Source organism: Fusarium mangiferae (genome assembly GCF_900044065.1).
Source record: "Fusarium mangiferae strain MRC7560 genome assembly, contig: FMAN_scaffold006, whole genome shotgun sequence".
Lineage (NCBI taxonomy): Eukaryota > Fungi > Ascomycota > Sordariomycetes > Hypocreales > Nectriaceae > Fusarium > Fusarium mangiferae.
In genome coordinates, this window is record NW_024573926.1 from 2,090,686 (window position 1) to 2,108,997 (window position 18,312).

At 50.8% G+C, this 18,312-nt stretch overlaps 6 protein-coding genes and 1 non-coding gene across 7 annotated transcripts; 2 read left to right on the plus strand and 5 right to left on the minus strand.

Annotated features, from left to right (window-relative positions):
• On the minus strand, window positions 1-104 carry tRNA. The gene is made up of 2 exons: window positions 67-104; window positions 1-44 (listed from the first exon to the last, which is right to left on the minus strand). It is a non-coding gene; the product is annotated as a tRNA-Leu (tRNA).
• Window positions 105-1,247: 1,143 nt separating this feature from the next.
• On the plus strand, window positions 1,248-2,244 carry FMAN_03433 (putative phosphate transport protein MIR1; the record flags this gene model as incomplete). Its single annotated transcript, XM_041832250.1, has 2 exons — window positions 1,248-1,343; window positions 1,393-2,244. 2 exons carry the CDS (start codon window positions 1,248-1,250, stop codon window positions 2,242-2,244), a joined length of 948 nt encoding a protein of 315 aa, XP_041682733.1.
• A 1,105-nt stretch (window positions 2,245-3,349) lies between these two features.
• On the plus strand, window positions 3,350-5,985 carry FMAN_03434 (putative Kex protein; the record flags this gene model as incomplete). The annotated part of the gene is made up of 3 exons (XM_041832251.1): window positions 3,350-4,507; window positions 4,555-5,129; window positions 5,175-5,985. 3 exons carry the CDS (start codon window positions 3,350-3,352, stop codon window positions 5,983-5,985), a joined length of 2,544 nt encoding a protein of 847 aa, XP_041682734.1.
• A 362-nt stretch (window positions 5,986-6,347) lies between these two features.
• On the minus strand, window positions 6,348-7,779 carry FMAN_03435 (uncharacterized protein; the record flags this gene model as incomplete). The annotated part of the gene is made up of 2 exons (XM_041832253.1): window positions 6,348-7,481; window positions 7,531-7,779. 2 exons carry the CDS (start codon window positions 7,777-7,779, stop codon window positions 6,348-6,350), a joined length of 1,383 nt encoding a protein of 460 aa, XP_041682735.1.
• An 803-nt stretch (window positions 7,780-8,582) lies between these two features.
• On the minus strand, window positions 8,583-10,304 carry FMAN_03436 (putative suppressor of mrs2-1 mutation; the record flags this gene model as incomplete). The annotated part of the gene is made up of 2 exons (XM_041832254.1): window positions 8,583-10,180; window positions 10,244-10,304. The coding sequence occupies 2 exons, from the start codon at window positions 10,302-10,304 to the stop codon at window positions 8,583-8,585; spliced, it is 1,659 nt and encodes a 552-aa protein (XP_041682736.1).
• Window positions 10,305-11,401: 1,097 nt separating this feature from the next.
• FMAN_03437 (uncharacterized protein) lies at window positions 11,402-13,321 on the minus strand (the record flags this gene model as incomplete). Its single annotated transcript, XM_041832255.1, has 3 exons — window positions 11,402-12,466; window positions 12,518-12,912; window positions 12,979-13,321. The coding sequence occupies 3 exons, from the start codon at window positions 13,319-13,321 to the stop codon at window positions 11,402-11,404; spliced, it is 1,803 nt and encodes a 600-aa protein (XP_041682737.1).
• A 2,752-nt stretch (window positions 13,322-16,073) lies between these two features.
• On the minus strand, window positions 16,074-16,603 carry FMAN_03438 (uncharacterized protein; the record flags this gene model as incomplete). The annotated part of the gene is made up of 2 exons (XM_041832256.1): window positions 16,074-16,281; window positions 16,359-16,603. The coding sequence occupies 2 exons, from the start codon at window positions 16,601-16,603 to the stop codon at window positions 16,074-16,076; spliced, it is 453 nt and encodes a 150-aa protein (XP_041682738.1).
• Between the last annotated feature and the right edge of the window lie 1,709 nt (window positions 16,604-18,312).

Sequence of the window (18,312 nt, forward strand, 5' to 3'; positions counted from 1 at the left end):
TGACAAGACTGGGATTCGAACCCAGGCCCCTTTCGAGACTGCGAATCGTTACTAGTTCGAATCGAACCTGAACACAGCGCCTTAGACCGCTCGGCCATCTTGCCTTGAAATAAACAGGTTGATAAAGTCGTATAGAAGGGCCGTGGTAGCTAGAACACAGAGAGAAAGCCGCTCGACGGTCTCATGACAGGTCAGCGAGTTAAAGAGTTCGAATGCTGAAGTGCATTTCCTCGCACTGGGATAACGGAGTCTTCTCTTTGACGTTTTGCTTTTTTGTGCACCATTGCATCCACTGTTCAGATTTGTAACACGCAAGCCATGGCCTTTTGCTTCGGATTGTGCAACACCGGGACCTCGTGAGTTGATCGAAGCACAACTCAAAAGATCGCTGTACAGAAGTTTGTCCAAGATACAACAAGAATGCAGTCAGATCAATATGCCAAGTTGTTTCCTACCTCTCAACGTGACTGTTGGATCAAATATATCGTAAAGCTACGGTCTCGACAAAGATACCCTACCCTACTGTCTTGGCTACAGCTGGTGGACAGAATTGCAATACATCTCTCGGCCCAGCTCCCGTGATCTCTAACCACTGAGAACAGTCCGTGGTGTTTTATCTCTGCATCAGCTATAAATATATGTTCGTGATCTCCTCCGGTTTCAGCCATTCTTCTATGACCAGATCCATTGGCAGCCCGGATCAGCCGGGAATAGCACACAGAGAAAGATGGCCCATCAACAAATGTCAGCAAAATTCAGCTGAAGAGCGACATCGCACTTCCATGGTAACCCCGCGGGATTCTGATGTGATGTCACTCGCCGTCGCGTTTATATCCTGAAGCCGATGCCATTTCGGTGCCGATGGCCCCACCTCAAATCCGGGCCGCCGATGGAGGGTCTTACGGGAGCCAAGCAAAGACGCAGGCTAAAAGATATCAGCTGTAAAAGCCCGGGATGACCGACTGCAAATAAGAAAATCCTACTTGTTAAAGAATAGATAATAAAACTCAGCTGCATGATTGCCCTTATCGACGCAATTCTCGTAAAGCAAGCTAGAAAACGCCCAAAAGCGTCAAAGCGGACCGATGACGGCAAAACCGGCTGCAAGATCAAGCTTGGCTGCTCGGTAGCTACGGAACATGAGGAACGACGTCATCATTCCAGCGAAAAACATAAAACACATCCAGCGCGCATTCTACGCAGCACAGCTTTGGAGCAGCAGATTCAGCAATTGAGCGACATTCATCATGGCTACGAAACAGTCGGAAGTGCCCAACTTCACCATCAGCGATTATGTCAAGTTCTTTGGCGCAGGCGCCCTCGCTGCGACGTCTACTCATGGTGTAAGTCGCATGCTTCACGAGCTAACAGTCGCAAGCTGACAAGATACAGGCCGTCACGCCAATTGATGTCGTAAAGACACGAATCCAGGTCGACGATGCCTTGAAGGGATACAACATGCTCTCAGCCGGTCGCAGCATCGTCGCCAAGGAGGGTGCTTCGGCACTGCTGACTGGCTTCGGCCCAACTGCAGTAGGCTACCTCGTACAAGGTGGTGCCAAGTTCGCTGGTTACGAGTTCTTCAAGAAGAAGTACATCACTATGCTTGGAGGTCCTGAGAAGGCTGTCGACCATCGAACGGGCGTCTATCTCACTGCCAGTGCGTCGGCCGAGTTCTTTGCTGATATTCTTCTGTGCCCGCTCGAGGCTACGCGAATTCGACTCGTTTCGCAAAGAGGATATGCCGATGGTTTGCTTTCGGGCTTCACGAGAATGGCGCGTGAGGAGGGCTTCAAGGGCTTCTACTCTGGCTTTGTTCCTCTGCTGTTCAAACAGATTCCATTCGCTGTCGGCCAGTTCTCTGTTCATGAGGCTGTCAACGAGGTCATCTTCCGTGCAATGGGCCCCGAGCGAAAGGAGAAGCTCACAAAGCTTGAGTCAACTGGAGTAGAGCTTACATCTGGTATCACCGCCGGTGCTGCTGCCGCCATTCTCTCTCACCCTGCAGATACCCTGTTATCAGCGATTAACAAGGGCGCTGGTGATAAGAGCCAGGGCGCAACAAGTCGCATGTTCCAACTTGCCAAAGAATTCGGACCCAAGCGATTGCTTCTCACTGGACTGGGACCTCGTATCGTCATGACATGCGGTCTCGTCGGCGCTCAATTCGTGGTGTACGCTCAATGCAAGGCTCTCACAGGCGCACCACCAAGCATTGAGATTCACAAAGAGGAGTCTCTATGAGTGCTCATATAACGATTTAAAAACGGATAGGCTTGGTTTAGAAATGGCGTTGGGGCGATAGACTATGGAATGAGATCTTTTAGAGCGAGTTCCTGTGTTAGACTTAATTTTAAGAAATGCTTATTTTATTGCTTGGCAACCACATTCTTGAGGTGAATTCCTCATGTTTCAGGGACCGTGCCTCTATTGAGCCGCTTATTGAGGTGCAGTTTTGGTGGGAGGATGCTACGCACTGGTCCAGATCTGGTCTAATCTTGGGTCTGAGTGTTTGAGATCTGTCAAGAGTGGCGGAGCTGTGGCGTTTGGCTGAGCTGATGATGATGATGCCTGGGCAGTGCGAATAGGCAGAAGAATAAGTGCATGCAATAATCACAAAGTAGTAGAGAGACTGGCATTTTCAGAAAATTCAATATTTTTAGCATTTGCCTAGATCCCAATACCTGTAGATCTCGTCTCAAACCAAATGCGAAAACTAAAAACGTGATACTTTATGTTGCATTGGTCCATGTCCACTGTGGCGCAGCTAGTAGCATATCCGGTAGGTGGCCGTGTGTCCTTAGCGGACTGATTCCCCCCGGACCCCCTTCTAGGCCACGCACCACCAGCGGCTCCAGTGCAGGTCCCCTATTTTTGTCAGGAACTTTGGGTGGTACCTCCCCGGGAGCGTTCGAGGCCACGCATCACCACGAGAGCATCCCAACCCCATCTCTTTGTTCCCTCCTTAAACCCTTTTCCAAAACTCCCAGCTTCTCCGAAAACTTTGATCGATTACGTTGCATTTTCGAGGTACGATAATAAGAAACCGTTCTTGCCGAACAGCATAAGCTGTGCGACCTGCGCCGACAATCTCACGCTGGTGGTACGAAAACGTAGCAGCATTGCTTTGCATTCTTGATCCCCTTAGCCACCACGAATATAGACCTCCGCGTGGCAACTCCCGTCGCTGTCGCCGCCATTCAATTTTCGCTACCTCAGCATCGAAGCTAACATCTCCGTTTTCTCCAGTTCTCGTTCCGTTTGATAGCGTTTCTCTGGATGTGTTAAACAGCTTCTCGACCTCTCGCACCTCCCCTTGCGCTGCAAGGTTTCTTTTTCCTTTCGCATCATGAAGATTGCTTCGCTGTTGAGCCTCGCCGGCTTTACGGCTCTGGCTCATGGATCCAGACCGGCACGAGATTACGCATTAAACGATTATTATGTCCTCCATCTCGATACGACAACGACACCCGATCAAGTCGCCAGTCGACTTGGATTTGCCCACGAGGGCCAGCTTGGTGCGCTCGACGACCATCATGTATTCCGCGCCCGCAAGGCCGAACACGATATTGTGAAGAGAGAAATTACAGAGCGAAAGAGAAGGAAGCGAGATCTAGGAGGTTCTGATCCGGTTGATGGTATTCTTCTGTCCAAGAAGCAACAAGCACGACAACACCTGTTCAAGCGAGAGATCCCTCCACCGCCAAAAGGCTATGTCCCTCAACTCGGACGTCGCGAATCACCTGTCGAAGCTCGAGACCTGATGAGCAAATACCAGGCGTCGATTATGAAGGAGCTGGACATTCAGGACCCCATCTTCAAGGAGCAGTGGCATCTATTGAACCCCACCCAAGTCGGCCACGATGTCAATGTCACTGGCCTTTGGCTAGATGGCATCACCGGAAAGAACGTTACCGTGGCCGTGATTGACGACGGCCTTGATATGCATAGCGACGATCTCAAGCCCAACTACTTCGCCGCTGGCTCTTGGGACTTCAACGACAACGATCCCGAACCTGCCCCTGTTTTGGACGAGGATCGACACGGTACCCGCTGCGCTGGTGAGGTGGCAGCTGCTCGCAACGACGTTTGCGGTATTGGTGTCGCGTATGATTCCAAGGTCGCCGGTCTCCGAATTCTAAGCAAGCTCATTAGTGACGCCGACGAAGCGGAAGCTATGATGTACAAATACGACGACAACCATATCTACTCTTGCTCATGGGGTCCGTCTGATGATGGTCAGACCATGGAGGCACCTGATGTGGTGATTCGGAGAGCTATGCTCAAGGCGATTCAAAAGGGACGTCGTGGTCTTGGTTCCATCTACGTTTTTGCCAGTGGTAATGGTGCCGGTCAAGGTGACAACTGCAACTTTGATGGATACACCAACTCGATCTACAGTATTACCATTGGTGCTGTTGACCGTACTGGACTTCATCCTTACTACGCTGAAGAGTGCTCCGCTCAATTGGTTGTTACATACAGCAGTGGAAGCGGAGATGCTATTGTAGGTTCAATATTGCCTTTGTCTAGAATGTTGACTAACCCATTCAGCACACAACCGATGTTGGAAAGAACAGCTGCTACAAGGCTCACGGTGGTACATCTGCTGCCGCGCCTCTTGCTGCTGGTATCTTTGCGCTGGCTCTTCAGGTTCGGCCTGAGCTCACTTGGAGAGACTTGCAATACATTGCCATGGACACTGCCATCCCGATTGAAGGTGACGAATCCAATCAGCAGAATACCACGATTGGCAAGAAGTTCAGTCACGTTTTCGGTTATGGAAAGATTGATTCGTGGGCTTTGGTCGAGAGAGCCAAGGCTTGGCCCTTGGTCAAGCCACAGTCATGGTATTTCTCTCCCTGGGTTCATGTCAAGAAGTCGATCCCCGAAGGCCGAGATGGGTTGAGTGTGACGCTTGAAGTTACTGAGGACATGCTTAAGGGCTCCAACCTTGCTCGTGTTGAACACATCACTGTCACTATGAACGTTGAGCACACTCGACGTGGTGACCTGAGCGTTGACTTGATCAGCCCTGACAACGTGGTCAGCCATCTTGCAGTTGCTCGACGAGGCGATGCCAAGGAGGAGGGATATATTGACTGGACCTTCATGAGTGTTGCTCACTGGTACGTATTCCTTACACTTGGTCTGCTCATTCTAACTTTATATAGGGGTGAAAGTGGTGTCGGCAAGTGGACTATCATTGTCCGCGACACTGAGAAGAACTCATTCAAGGGCAGCTTTACCGACTGGCGCCTGAAGCTCTGGGGTGAAGCCATTGAAGCAGACAAGGCAACTCTGTTACCCATGCCAAACGCAGACGATGACAAGGACCACGACAAGATCGTGTCTACTACGACAATAGCTGCTTCTACAACCTCAGCACCTCCTGCTACCAAGCCTACTCTCATCGAACACCCTACTGACCACCCTGAACGACCCAACAAGCCCGCTCGACCTACAAGCACTGATGAGGAAGAGCCCTCAAGCACCCAAGAGTCTGCCGAGGAAACGACTACAGCTTCGTCATCCTGGGTCTCTTGGCTCCCCACCTTCGGCGCCTCCAAGAAAGCACAGATCTGGATCTACGGCGCAGTCGGTCTCATCGCAGCCTTCTGCATCGGTCTAGGCATCTATTTCTGGATCGCTCGCCGCCGCCGTCTCCGCAACACCTCCCACAACAACTACGAATTCGAACTCATTGACGAAGAAGAGGCTGAGGGTCTTCGAGCCGGCGAAAAGGCCGCCGGTGGCAAGGCCCGCAGGACTCGTGGCGGAGAACTGTACGATGCCTTTGCCGAGGGCAGCGATGATGAACAGTTTGAAGACTACAGAGATGATCGCGAGCAATCTCGTGATAGATTGGCTGGTGATGATACGCAGCATTACGCCGTCGGAGAAGACAGTGACAGCGATGAGGAGAGTGAGGAGGAGAGCAGTGATGATGAGAAGGGTGAGACAAGACCTTTGGGCGGACGTTGATGCATGGCTTGGGCATCGTAGCAAGCTATTTGATTGCTTTTTTGCATGGATTAGCGGAGTTTGTGTTATTTGTCTTGTCGATGTTGGTTATACTGTGCCTTTGTCAATAGACCTTGGATGGCGTTTGGTACAAAATGTCAAGACTGAAATATGAGGTGATTCTTGAATCAGACACCAATTCTTCAAACTTATACTCACTCTTGAGATTCTTCAATGCCCTTCGTTTACGAGTACCGACTGTGCTATTACCATGAATGTCTTTCTTCTAGACGAGCTACTTCATCGAGTCCTCGTCATCGTCTAAACAACCTAAACGCCATATCCTAATGAACGCCCAATAAAACTTGAATCCCCGCTTCCCTCTACGCATTCACGATACCCTCCTTTTCCATCTCCTGGACGTACTTTTCCCAAATGCTAGCAACCTCGCCATAGAACTCAATATGCGCATCCGCAAGACCTCCCAGCTGACTCTTCATCTCGATCCTCTTGATGCGCTCAAAGTCAGCAACCTCCTTGACAACCTCATCGTCAAACATGTCGCTTGTCTTGCGAGCGCTCTCAACCTCGTGGGTCAGCTCTTCAACGCGGAGTTCCAACTTGCGTGTGCGCTCGCGACGAGCCTGTTCGTGGTCTACGCCGCGCACGTCTTCGATCTTGGCGCGTAGAAAACTTCCGGCGCCGGAGCCGCCGTGATGTCCGGACTGGAGAGTGTCGCGCTCAGTGGTGGATTTGTTGAGATATTCGGTGAGTTGTTCGTAGTCAAGCTGTTTCTGCTCGCGGGCTTTGAGGAGGTTCTTAAGGGCGATGGAGTAAGCTTGCATGTCGCGGAGGGAGCCCAGGTAATCTTGGTCGGTGACGTCTTTGAGTTTCCGTAGGTGAGTCGCTGTGTCTTCGATGGAAGCAGAGAAACCGTGAACTGCGGGTTCGACATGGGGTTCAAGCGGGATGAGCTTCTGAAACTGCTCTGCAAGATCTCGCAAGTCCACCTCCAAATCCGTCTCTCGCCTAGCAACCCTGGCAATAACCTTCTCGATATGTCCAAGGTCATCATCAAGCTTATCGCTCTTCTCCTTGACCTCAAGGAACCGACGATCCGGGCGATGCAGCTTTGTAAAAGCATTGATGAATGTATCGGCAAAGTTATCAAACACCCCCGCAGATCCAGGATCACTCGCAGAGCTCGCTCGCGCACCACGACTGCGCATGGTAGCATTCCAGTCCGGGCTCTCGAGGAACGTATGCAGGATCGGAGCGCGGCGCAGTGTAGGATGGAGAGACAGTCGATTCAGGAAGCGCTGGAGGGAGTGGGCGCGGCGGATGGTAAAGTCAGAGCCGAAGCGGTCGCCGCGGACATATTCCATGCGCTGCTTGTCGGGCAGAGGGGGCACGGCAGCGGCGGGATAGTCGCGGGTGAGCTGTTTGTAGAGGAATACGAAGTCTGTGAAGCGGCGGCGGACGGTTGTAGTCGAGCGCTGGAAGGCAGAGAATGTCGACTGCAATGGTTAGATTCAGCGCATGATAGAGTGAGTGAAGGGTACGTACGTGAGTGGTGATGAGATACGAGACAAAAGCATCCTTGGTGCCGTCATTTTCCTTGATGGGCGTCCCAACAGTACACTCCAGGACCTCATTCCCCAGCGACGGGGCATCTATCTCCAGACCTGTCCCGGGCGCATTCATATCATGGCCTGGTTCTTCAGCGGGAGGAACAGTGCGGGATGTCTGGTCGTGGACGTGTTCGCTCCACGAGACGTTGGAGAAGTCGTCTTGTTGCTGTTCCATGGCCGTCATTGCGGGGCCAATGCGTAAGATGGTAGTGCGGGCCTTTCGATCAGGGCGAGTGGAGGATTGAATGTTGTAGCGATGTGAGGCGGTTGGAGAGGAAGGATAGTAGAGGTGACGTTGATTGAAAGTGGGCGGAGTTGGCGGGAGCTGGGTTGGGTTGGCTTGACTTGAAGCTTGGTGGTGCTAAGTTAAGTGGTAGAGGTTAGGACGTGGGGAGCTGGGGTGGCGCAGGGACCACTGTGAGATATAGAGGGGCTTCCAAGGATGCAGCGATTCTAGAATATCACCTCATTGCTGTGCCCAGGATTAGAGAGACTTTGTAAGGCTCTTCTATATCTACTCTACAGTTTATTGAATTACTCTGGAGTACTTGAACTTATTTCTAGCGGCCGTAGTGATACCTTGTCATCACCTTTACAAGTACCCCTCTACCAGGATCTACATTAGCAAAGACGATGACGCAGCTACGCCAAGCCCAAAGGGTCTCACCATAGGCATCGATAGAACATCACTCGGAAATAAGTCAACTCACAAGTGCAAGTGTTTCTGGCAAGTCAATTATGTATACAAATAAAATCATTCAGTGGAATCTATTGCTTCCCGTCGAGAGTGGTCTATCCCAAACAAGTAATACTTAATCTTTGGTCCTCTCAAATGTCGGGGGCCAGTTTTTGATACAGCAGCATAGCGCCTTAATTCCCATCCCGCCTTGATGCCATACCAATCCATACAGTCATACATATGAAAAACACACACACCAAGTCATGGTACATTGAGCCTCTAGCTCACTTCACTTCACCTCCTCTCGTCTACTTCTGCTCCTTGGACGATCCAGAGCTGGCGTTGATCTCCCGCTCTAGCGATGCAGCAGACTCAGCGGCCTTGGCCAACTCCATCTCAGCATCAACCATCTCGCTAACTTGCTTCTTGCCGAGACCCTCAGCTTGAGCCTGAGCGAGTCTCTCCTCCTTCTCATCGATATCATCCGTGTCTCGGGGAGTGGCGAAGCCAGAGCTTTGACTAGCCTGGTCCTGCTCTGCCTCATCCTCGATGAGATCCTGCTGCTCCTTGATGACCTCGAGTCGCTGCTTGTTAGTGGCAGCACCCTCAGCACTGTGCACCTCAAGCTCAATCTCGTGGTACAGCTCCTCGGGGATGGCGGACATGACACCGATGAGAGCCTCGACCTGGTTGTAACCCTCGCCTGAGCCCTGTCCGTACATATAGGCATTGCTCAGGACGAGAAGTGTTGAGGGAACACCCTCCTTGAGTCGGAGATCGAGCCAAGTCTGAAGATCCGCACGCATGCGAGCAGGGGAGACACTGTGTGTTCGGATACCACGAGCAGCACAAGCAGCCTGGAGTTCAGCAACAGTCAGACTGTCAACACCCTCGTAGCTGATGGCCTTGTCATCGCGCTTGATCTGTCGCATACGGTGGCGAATCTGATATCGGAGCATCATGTCGGTACCGAACGTGTTGAGGTTCATGTACTTGCACATAGAAACGAGCTGAGGTCGTGACAGGTTGTCGAGGGTCAAATCATCGCGGAAGACCTTGCAGACCTTGATAACATCCTCGGCTGTGGGTGTTTCGCCAGTGGCGCGAACTTTGCGGAAGAAGTTGGAGAACTCTTCCTTTTGTGTTGTTGCTTGACTCACTGGCAAGCCAGACTCGCCGAGCGTTTGTCTTAAGAATTGGCTGACTTCCTTGCGTGTGGATCGGAGGAGTGTGGCCTTGGCCTCCTTTGACTTTTGTCCCTCGAATGTGCTGGGGAGCATGTTGGGGAAGAGCTTGAGGGCAAGAGGCAGAAGTGCCTCACCCAGAGGAACGATGATGAAGACGGAGAAGGGCACTAAACGACCAAGATCCTGGACTGTTCTCTGAAGTTGCTTGTTCTCACGTCGGGTGAGCTCGTATCCGGCAGCCATCTTGAGGGCCAATCGCCAGCTGATCTTGACCTCAGCGGCGAGCAGCTTAGATCCATCCCAATAGTGGTGAGCCTCCTTCTTGACCTTCTCCCAGAGAGTAAGTTTCTTCTCCTCCTTGGCTTTTTGAGCAGCATCGCCCTTCTCCATCACACCCTCCTTGGTGGCAACAACTTCTGTATCAGCCTTGGCTGCGGCGGAGGCATCGGCGGGCTTCAACACAGCAGCATCCTTGGTGTTCGGATCAAGCTTCTTATCCTCCTTCTTTGCAACAACAGAGCCTGTGGAATCCTTGGGAAGCGGCTTCTTAGCCTGCTCGGCATTGAATCCCGGGGGCGGGCCAGAAGAACTGGGGTCGTGTCGGTGATGATCGGTACTCATCGATCGAGGGATCAACAGAGCAATGGCCGGGACTTTGACGTTACGACTGACGTGGCGACCGAGGAGGGCAGGAGTAACACCCCGTGAGAGAGCTCGAGCTTTGGTGAGAGGTTAGCAGGGGACGTAAACGACACCTCATCAAAAAGGCGATGTGAGCTCACCATTGCCCATCAAAGGGTTCCGGGCAACCGCCCTGCGAGCGACACTGGAGGAAGCGCTCATTGCGAGCAGGAGTCGGGAGTAGAGGGAGGATCAGATGTGGCGGATAGGGTGTAGAGTATAATTTCGTAATCTCGGCGCAACGTATCGATATCAAGGGTCCAAAATGGTACAGCAGAACAGAAGAGAGCGAGATAAGTTGAAGTCGGAGATAATGAAGAAAAGGGACGGAGTGGATGCAAAGTCGAGATTCTCCAAGAGCCCGCTAATGGCGAAAGGGTGTGGTGATGTACAGACAGGCCGTACAATAATGGAATAGCAGTGCTCGTGGTGATGGGATTGGATCAATGGATGAGCGCAGAGCAGGCTAGCTCCGTCTTCCCGCCGACCGGGGTTCGCCGCATTCGGGGGCCGGGCTCACTATTGTTCCGGCAGGGCTTACAGCGAATGCATCCAATCCCTGCGCTCTGCTTGCGATTTACAGGGGGCTTGCGTCAACAGAATCTAGAAGAAACAGCGTATCACGTGATGGCCGGGAGTGCCGAGTGTATCCTTTTGTTGGGAGAGAGGGAGAAGTTCTTTCAATTCCCGCTCCCCTGCATGTGACAGGCCTCAACAATGGATAAAGCCCGCTCTTATCTCCGCTGAAGATGTTCGAATTTGCCGCAAATGTTTAGCCGAGTATATGTGCTGTGATGTGGTCTGTAGATATTGGCAGTAGAAAGGGCCTCATTTGCTTGAGTTGCAGTCTGAGTTGGCAGGTCAGCATTGGCCAGTCACCTCGGAGATTATGAAACATAGGCTCAGACGCTTTGAAATGTTTCCATCTACGTTTGATTGGTTTCAGTATTTCCGGGCCATTTAACCTGCATTCGTCAGTCAAGAAAGTCTCACTCCATGTTTACGACCAAACATGACTTAAGTGCGATACATTATTGACATGTTCTTGACAAACAGAATGTCAATTAATTAACGGTAAGAGTGATATTCATCATTCGACCAATACGAAAATGTTTGTCGTTGTGACTGTCACTACTCAGACGCCAATGCATCATCAAAGAATCATGTATACGCAAACGCTTCATTTTAATTACAGCCCCTTTATCAGGGTAAAGCTATATCATTACATATCATCTCACCATCATATCATCTCATGACCACTATGAACTGTCGCACGTATCCTTATACCTCAATCCATGGCCAAACTTAAACAACGCCTCCACGTCAAACGGCACATCTTCCTTTTGCGCATCAGCAGCCTCCTGAGACACGGGCAGATCAAAAGGCAGCCTTCCCTCAGGACCCCAACCATCTGTTCCAAAGACAACATCCAGGAATGCATCATGGCTGCTACCGTAGCTACCAAACAGCGCAACAGCCTGCTCAGCGACTTCAGGTACCGCAGCGGGTCGGTTGAGTCTGATGTCCACGACAGTTGGCAGCGTCGCGTAGATCTTGGCCTGGCGAGCCTTTTCTGTCGTGTTGAACTCGAGACTGCCGTTGTTGATCATGGCGGGAAGACCGGGCGCTGTGGTGGGCTTGAAGGGTGAGGCCAAGCGCAGGAACGCGTAATCTGCGTCCTCTGGGTTCTCGACGACGCTGAAATTGCGGGATTCCATGACCTCGGGTTCAATTCCCTCGACGTAGAACTTGGCATTGAGAGCGGACAGAGGAAGAGGCAGTACATCGTCCTTGTTGGTGAGAAGAGTGAATGCGCGACGCTGTGTCTCGTTTCCAAGACGGCTGAAGTAGTCATTTCCAGCAATGCGCTCAGCCTTGTCGACATCAACGAAGGGGTTATCGAAAAGACCCAACTCAAACTTCTCCTTCATAAGCTTGCGAACAGACTCATCAATGCGGGCTTCCGAGATGAGACCCTTGTTGACGAGCTCAATGATAAGCTCGGGCTTGGTCTCGCCACCAAAGATATCGCATCCAGCTTCGAGAACACGACGGGCACGCTCAAGCTCGGTCTGGTCCTCAAGACCCCAGAAACGGGTGGTGACGATTCCCCAGTCAGTAACAACAATGCCGTCGAAACCGAGCTCTTTCTTGAGAAGATCGTTGACAACGCCCTTGTTGAAGCCAAAGGCGACTTCTTCCCACGAGGTGTTGATGGGACGAGAGTAGTAGGGCATCATTTGACGAGTGCCAGCTGCGATGGCGGCCTTGAAGGGGATCAAGTGGTAATCTCTGTTGTTACCAGGGTAAGTCTGGTTCTTGCCCTACACCTCAACGTCAGCAATTGTTCTACCAGAAGAAGGAGTATTACTTACCCAAGGAAAGTGAGAATCCTCTCCATCCTCCATTGGACCACCGCCGGGGAAATGCTTAGTGGTTGCGATAACCGAGTTGGGGCCGATCTTGTCGCCCTGAAGACCCTTGATGTACTCAACCATCAAGGCACTGGTGAGATTGGCATCTTCTCCCATGGTACCAGTAATACGTCCCCAACGTGGCTCAGTAGCTAGATCGACTTGGGGGTGTAGTGCCTGTCGAATACCAACAGCGACGTACTCCTCACGTGCGATCTCAGCGAACTGGCGGACCAGCTCTGGGGATCGCAGCGCAGCGAGACCAAGAGGTTCAGTCCATCGAGAGAATCCCTGTGCTACTACGGAGACAGCATTCTCGTCTGTCCAGCCGTGTTGAGGATCGCTGCTGATTGTGACTAACAAGTCGTCAGTATGCTTAGGAATTGATGGAGTCACAATATCATCAAAGCAGTAGTACTCACTGGGGATACCAAGGGGTGTGCTCAACGCCAGCCTCTGTAGCTTATTATACCAATTTGCAACACCTCGCACATCATTGACACCGCCGCTGAGAACGTAGTGAGTGATACGCTTGCCAGTGACGAACTCCTCAATGGTCTCATCAAAGGTGTTGTTGACCACCACGGTACGGCCGTGGAACATCTGGCCTGCCTTGTCCTCGAGGGACATGCGGGACATGAGGTCATCAACACGCTTGTCAAGACATAAAGTCTTGTTTCGGTAGGGAGGATTGGCATCTTGTCGAATAATTGGGTTGGCTATGCTCAAAGACACGCCTCCCAGGAGGAGAAAACTGGACCACATGATGAAGGTGTAGAAGAGATAGATGAGAATCCGAGCCTGTGAGTCAACTGGTCCTATACAAATATTCGGTCGATCACTTCATCTTATATGCACTCACTCTTCATCGACATCTCTCCATATCCCGAAGTTTTAGCAGACCCGAGGTCATTCACTGACACTCTCACCATCTTGGCCATCGCAAACTCCATCATCATCAACTTGATTCGGACCGACCTTTTCGATCCTTACTTCTCTCAGTCTAACCTCACAGCGCGAAGAATCGAGCATCCGGGAGCTATAAGTCAAGTCCGGAACTCACAAACCCAGCAATGGGCACTGGCCCGACCCAATCGCAACGCATTCCGACGGAGCTGGCCGAATGAGAAGACCAGATGAGAAGGCCGGTCCCTAATGCCAAGAATATAGCCCGATGAAAAACCTGGTGGTCCATGACTAAAAACGCCGTGATTCTCATGATGCAGAGGTCCAACGCGGGGATAATCTGGGGACGGCGCAGGCTCTAAACCGTTCAAACATGCGGGGAGCCCATATAAGTTTTCGGCCCTTTTAACGCCTGCAAATCCCATGACGGTTAAGAAGCATGCGTCTTATACCGAATGTCTGGGTACTTACACGATGGAGGTGTCACCGGTAGTGGGTGTACTCGTCTACCAAGACTGAGTTGTCGGATAACATCCGGCAGCTTTCATGGCCTAAGAATCCTATAGCTGGAGGAATAGAGAATGTTAGCCGTGAGGTTGGTGGTCCACATCCCGATGGTTTGTTAGTCAATGGGGACATAATTCCGCTGATCGTATGGATGCAACACCCCACGATTGAATGCTCGGGAAACATGCACGGCAATTGTGAAAAGTGATGTTGTTTTTAACATGTCATTTCTCTATAATCCTGAGCATCAAAGCCTCCGTTGACTGTTTAGCAATGCCGTCACCAATGACGGAATGCCAGGGCGTACAAATGGAGGAAGTTCAACGAAGTGGCTGTAAATCTGATAAGGAAGAAGCTCAAAATTAAGCTTAATTTGGCTCGTTGGCCAGTCCTTCACCTGACGACAAGAGAGCTTTGGCCGCACCCGCTCCGCAACTTACCGCTGCCGCGCCGCTCCGCCATATCCTCCCGCAACCTTAGATTCAATTACGGTTCGTTATTGTCGCGAGGCTTGGGATGCACGAAACTTCTTGTCGTTGGTACGCTCCGTTGGCTCTGTCCGCTGTCCGTCTCAATGACTACCTGTTCATGGCGGCATGCTTGCTTGCTTGGCCTTAGAGACGAAAGCAGACTCTTCAAAGAATCTCCTAAATGTATCCTAAAGTACCCTAAATTGCCCTAAACTATCATAAACTTGCCTACGTCCACTTTAGCATTTAGGATTAAAGAAGTCTGGGTCGCTTGGTGACAGTGTCTCCGATCGTTCTTCGCGATGACGGTGATTCACCGTCGTTGTCAGTGACATACTTATTAAGTACCAGGCATTAGAATTCTTCTCGGTACCTACAGAAGTTTTCTTCCTTCTTCCATCTCAAATTTCTCCTTCCCTCTCCGTCAACACACAATCCCTCTCGGCATACCTCTCTCGGCAAGACCACTGCAGTCACATCACCAGAAAAGAGATGGTAAGTTGATCAATCAATTCATGCGCTTCATATGAACATACTTTTGAAGCTCGCGAGCCCCTGGCGCCTGGGATGGTTGACCGACCAGTTCCTCTGACCTGTATATAGACCAAACGTGGCAACGACAACTTGAAGCCCACCTACCATCATGCCACCAAGATGAAGCGTAAGTTTGCCCACTCCACGTTAATCTCATGCCTCCGAAGCCGATAGCTCTCTCCAGCCGCCTTGGAAAAGGCCCAAGCTCACACGTCATCACATCAGCCGCCCTCAGCGCAAGTCCCTGCTGGATATAAAAGGTGCCCTTTTAATTCCCGAACTTCGAATGAACGTCTGCGGCAAGATGATAGAAATAGATTCAACGACCCGCGGCTTCAAGCAGGATCACCGTGGCCTTTTCTTATGTGCTGTCGACGCGACAGGACTGCCACCCTACATTTCCCACTCAATCACCAAGGTTTCTGGCCGGCACCAGGAATATCTGGTAGAAGTCTTCAAGAGGGTCATATCCATTTTTACCTCAAGCTAGAGTATAAAGCTATTCTCGCAGTTCATCCGTACTCAGTTTAACCTAAACCCAGCAAAAGTACCCTATCTCCGCGCTCAGGCCAACATGTTTCACACAGACTCATTCCCTCAAGTAGTGATCGCTTATGGTGAGTGTGAAGGGGCTTATTCGCATATCAGGGCTTAGGTAACCAGATTATGTCTCTGTCGACTGCCCTTATATCGAGATCCATATTTGCCGACCATAGAGAAACTTCCGTTACCTCAAAGGGGCTACAGAGCCACTAAGACTCCCAAGCATCAAGATTAACTTCACCTACAACGAGTTCAGCTGGAGTCAGGTAACCGTAGTGGATAGGCTGAGACATTTCCTCAGTAGTATGATGGTATGCTCCATCGGGGGAGGACTTGTCTTCAGGAAACTCGTTAGGAGTTAAGCAACTATAGTAGTAGCGACGACGGCATATTCGCTTGCTCGCTTCGGGTGAGAATAAAACTCATCAAAGAGCATCCTAACTTTATCCTAAATTAATCTAAGCCATCATAAACTTACCTAAGTAGTATTGGCATTTAGGATTGAAGCAACTCGGGCCCTTTGAGACGTGTCTGCACGTCCCATACCACAGCCCGCGTTAGACGGCGGCACTGAAGCATTGGAGATTGAGGCCCTGTCCTCCTGTGGCCCTGGTCGCAAGCATTACCTGTGATGGCTTGGCCTCAAAAGCCGTCTTGATGGCGAAGTGCCTATCGATGGGACCTAGCCGTCCATTGTACTCAAGCTGCAATTCTGGGTCAAACCTGTTCCTGAAGGCAACTACGACAATTTCCAAGAAGTAGATACTTTCATCTACACTTAAAAATGCATGGTCGGGATATCGATCGTTATGCTGGTCGATGACATACGTGATGACTTTCACCCGACGAGATAGGGCCAGTTCTCGTCCTGCTCCAGTCGTGTCTTCGACTTGGTGAGCTGGTCTGTCGCTGCTTGGTCGCCTTCGTCCGTGGCTCCCATGGCCTCGTTGCGGTGCATGGCTTTAGCCAGGGCTTCCCTCTCACACTTAAGCTTAACCAGCATAGGGTGGTATGTATACTGCTGGGCCCGTATAAGATACTTCCAGCCTGCAAGCTTGCTACCAAGTCTTCTGGCCTTCTTGGCCATGTATTAGACGTCATTAGTCCGCCTTCGATCCTCTGGATCGAGAGGGAATGTCACGAGGCGTTTCGATCAGCTCTTGTTCAATTGCGCTCTGTGGTCGACGAAGGCTACAGGCGTCAAGTATCTGGATGTATCTCTCTCTGTAGAAGCCTTAAGGAAAGTCAGGGTCGGTAGATACGCTCTGGATGAACGCTGCCTGAAAGAGGAGGAAGCTGGTGATTGGATGGCCGTGGAGCATACTGAGAAGGGCACAGCCATCATTCCCCTTGTTGTCTGCCTGTCATCATGAGATAGCTGTCGAGCTGAAATTTGAGTGTTGACATGGGATGGTAGGTGCGGCTCTCTAGGTTCTTGATTGCATGAGCTTCATCGAGATAAAGCCATTCTCCCATCGGCCTTCGGGGCTCCTGATCCAGCATCAGAGAAGAGGACCAACATGGGACGCTTCGGGGGTTGGGCGGTTATGTGTCAATGCTGGGGATGATCCCTATTTGTTCTTCTTTTTTCCTGTTTTCCATATTGAATTAATTAGATTAAAGCCGTGACGATGACAGAAGTAGGTAGTTATATCATGGTTGGGCGCACCAGCATATAATTAATAACCGTTTCACGCTGACGGGAAACTCTAGCCCACGATCATAATTGTAGAAAATGCTTAGGTAAATTTAGGATCACTTTAGGCAATCTTATGATATGTTTGGGAGATTTTAGATTAATTATTCTAAATATTAACAATTAATATCTCCATGGCTTTCTGCTATCCGTGAGTTTCTCTACAGAGCTTGCACTACCCTAAAGCTGACTTTACCACGATGACGGCACGCTCGCTTGCACGGGTATGCACAGTGGCTTGTAATGCCGTGTGCCGAGGTGTCCGTCCATCGCCTTGGAAAATCCGGGGTTCTTGGAAAGCAAATCTGACAAGCTTGATTGGTTCGCAGGGAACACACGTGCTAAGGTAGGCATCATCATTTCTTGGAATGCCGTTAACGCCGCCAACTGTTTCTAGGGTGCACTCTAGAACGAAACGAGACTCGAGTATTCACTCTTTTTGTTCTCGAGGTCGAATATCCTCTGCATGAAAAGAAAGTGGTCGTGCTGCCGAGGTCATACAGCGATCTCGGACTTTGAGCGAAGATGCTGCATGTATCGGATCAACGGCGCCAAGAAGGAGTGTGCACGTTTTATTCCCCAGATCGACAAATGACACCTTGAAATGACACGGGATAATTAACCGTCCCCTTCCCATGTTTTTCTGTTTCGATCGCAAAGCCCGTACCGGACTTAAGGCAAAACCACCGATTCTCTTACCACCCCATTCATCATATGCCACATCATCCGAAGTCCGAAATGTCCCGGTATTTGTTCAGCCATACCTGTATTCCATGAAATAATATAAAACACCAAGAATAGGACGTTGAAAAGTCTAGATGTTAAAGACGGCAAGCCACGGTTATAGACTCCGCCATCAAGATTCAACTTGTCGAGATTGGTCCCTGCCCACCCTGACCGTTCCCTCCATCGCACGGTCCACACCATCTTCAGTGAACGGTACCTGTGTCATCGCTGAATCACAGCGCAACTCAAAGTACCGCGCTTGCGACTTGGACTCAACACCAACAGCGCTTTGCCTCGCCCTATCTACACTACATAAGCCCCCCACTTCCAACCTTGCTCCCATCCACCTCAACTCAACGCATCTCGTCTTTCCC